This window comes from Dipodomys ordii, unplaced genomic scaffold (genome assembly GCF_000151885.1).
Source record: "Dipodomys ordii isolate 6190 unplaced genomic scaffold, Dord_2.0 Scaffold12, whole genome shotgun sequence".
NCBI lineage: Eukaryota > Metazoa > Chordata > Mammalia > Rodentia > Heteromyidae > Dipodomys > Dipodomys ordii.
The window spans coordinates 18,767,025-18,769,147 of NW_012267228.1; the positions used below are offsets into that span (position 1 = coordinate 18,767,025).

Below are 2,123 nucleotides of genomic sequence, written 5' to 3' on the forward strand. Positions count from 1 at the left end.
CCTACCTACTCAGGAGGCTGAGATCTGAGGATGGCAGTTTGAAGCCATCCCAGGCAGGAAAGTCCATCAGAATCTTGTCTCCAATTAACTACAAAAGAAAAAAGAAAAACAAAAAGCCAGAAGTGGAGTTGAGTCTGGGTAGTGCCCACACCCTGAGTTCAAGCCCCAGTACCACACACACACACACACACACACACACACACACACACACACACACACACACACACAAAGAGTCATTGTAACACAGTGAATCGTGTGAGATGGCGCTAACAGCTCTGAAGACCTGGACGGAAGAGGTGATTTTCTATTCAATAATGATTTGTCAATATGGCTAACAGGTTGCTGTGGTTGCGCAGGGCAGGACAGTGCAAGGTTCGATTGATTTCTCAGCAATTAATGGTAATGATCTAAAAAGCAAGGGCAACCACAGGTGTGGCTGATGGAGGCTGGCAGCAGCCATTGGGGCCTGGCTGGCCGGCTCTCTGAGCAGCTCAGCTAGAGCAGTAAGGACTCACAGAATCCCCCGTAATTCAGACCCGCTGGGTACTGCAATTTTAATTGGATTATGAGCTTATATGATGCCAGGTGGAAAGCAGACAATACCAAATAAACTTCAAAGGGTTTTGTTGTTGTTGTTTGCTTGTTAAGTTGGTTGGTTTTGGTGTGGATCCTGGGCACTGTCCCTGAGCTTTGGGGCTTTAGCTAAATGCTCTACCACTTGAGCCACAGCTCCACTTAGGGTTTTCTGGTGGTTAATTGGAGATAAGTCTCATTGACTTTCCTGCCTGCGGTGGCTTTGAGCTGTGAGTTTTAGATGGCAGCATCCTGAGTTGCTAGGATTACAGGCGTGAGCCACCATGTCCCTAGTTCCCTCAGCTTTAATATTAGGCCTAAAACCTCATGGGCAGGCTAGTCTTTTCTGTAGCAGAGGAAGAATAAAAGGAAATGATGATACATATATTAGATAAAATTCTATGCAATGGTTACCAATTCTGAATACTGTACCACAAAAAGGAAGCTGAAAATATGGGCATGTAACCAGCTAATTCCTGTGTACAGATGCTGCTGCTGCTATTGAATTAAAAGTATTGGGTTCTGGGTACCATTTTCTTCTTACAAAGAAGATGGAATTTAGAGGCATATCATAGAAAGGAATTTGTAGTTAGGCTTGAACTCTGGGCCTGGGTGCCATCCCTCAGTTCTTCAGCTCAAGGCAAACACTCTACCACTTGAGCCACAGCGCCACTTTCAGTTTTCTGGTGGTTTATTGAACATAAGAGTCTCAGGGACTTTCCTGCCCTGGCTGGATTTGAACCACAATCCTCAGATCTCAGCCCCTTGAGTAATTAGGATTACAGGCGTGAGCCACTGGTGCCTGGCTAGAAAGCTATGTAGCTGTCACATTCACTTGGTTGATCATGTTCTCGAACTCTTTGTGTCTCAGTTTTGTCATTTACAAAATGAGCTAACAGAATGGCTTTGGTTTCATGAGGTTTGAAATGAATAAGAGGATTGACACATTGTGGTTGTTTATTATTGTCATCCTTTTAATTTACAGTCTTAACATAGTACCAATTTTTTTAACATTTTTCTAGCTCGCGTGTAACAGTAAGTAAGACAGCTTTAAAGTATAAAAGGAATAAGAAAGATTCAAGACGTTGAACTTTGAAGTTAGGTTAGGTTCCACTCACTTTGGGCCTCGACGAGGAAGAGCCACCGGCAACCACACGGGGGCGCACGCACCCAGGCCAGGCCAGGCGCTCCCGGCGGTGTCCAGAAGGGGACGCTGCAGGGAATGGCAGCCGAGGCGGGACCGGAAGCCGGGCTGGAGGCAGCCGGGCGTCTCCGTGCACTCCCCTCACTTCCGGTACCGGTGCGAGCCGAGCCCCGGTGTCCGCGTCCCGGTGCCTTTCCGTGCCAACGCCGCCGCCGCCGCCGCGATGCCGCTGGAGAACCTGGAGGAGGAGGGTCTGCCCAAGAACCCCGACCTGCGCATCGCGCAGCTGCGCTTCCTGCTCAGCCTGCCGGAGCACCGCGGGGACGCGGCGGTGCGCGAGGAGCTGATGGCGGCCGTCCGTGACAACAGTGAGGCCCGCGGCGCCGCGTCAGCGGCCTGGGCCGGG

At 49.7% G+C, this 2,123-nt stretch overlaps 1 protein-coding gene across 1 annotated transcript in view; it reads left to right on the forward strand.

Moving 5' to 3' along the window:
- Positions 1–1,736: 1,736 nt before the first annotated feature.
- Positions 1,737–2,123, forward strand: part of Psmd6 (proteasome (prosome, macropain) 26S subunit, non-ATPase, 6) — a 10,207-nt gene continuing 9,820 nt past the window's right edge. Inside the window, exon 1 of the mRNA XM_013010534.1 lies at positions 1,737–2,085. Within this exon, the coding sequence (XP_012865988.1) occupies positions 1,941–2,085 (145 nt within the window). The 5' untranslated portion in view covers positions 1,737–1,940. The remainder of the gene's footprint in view (positions 2,086–2,123) is intronic.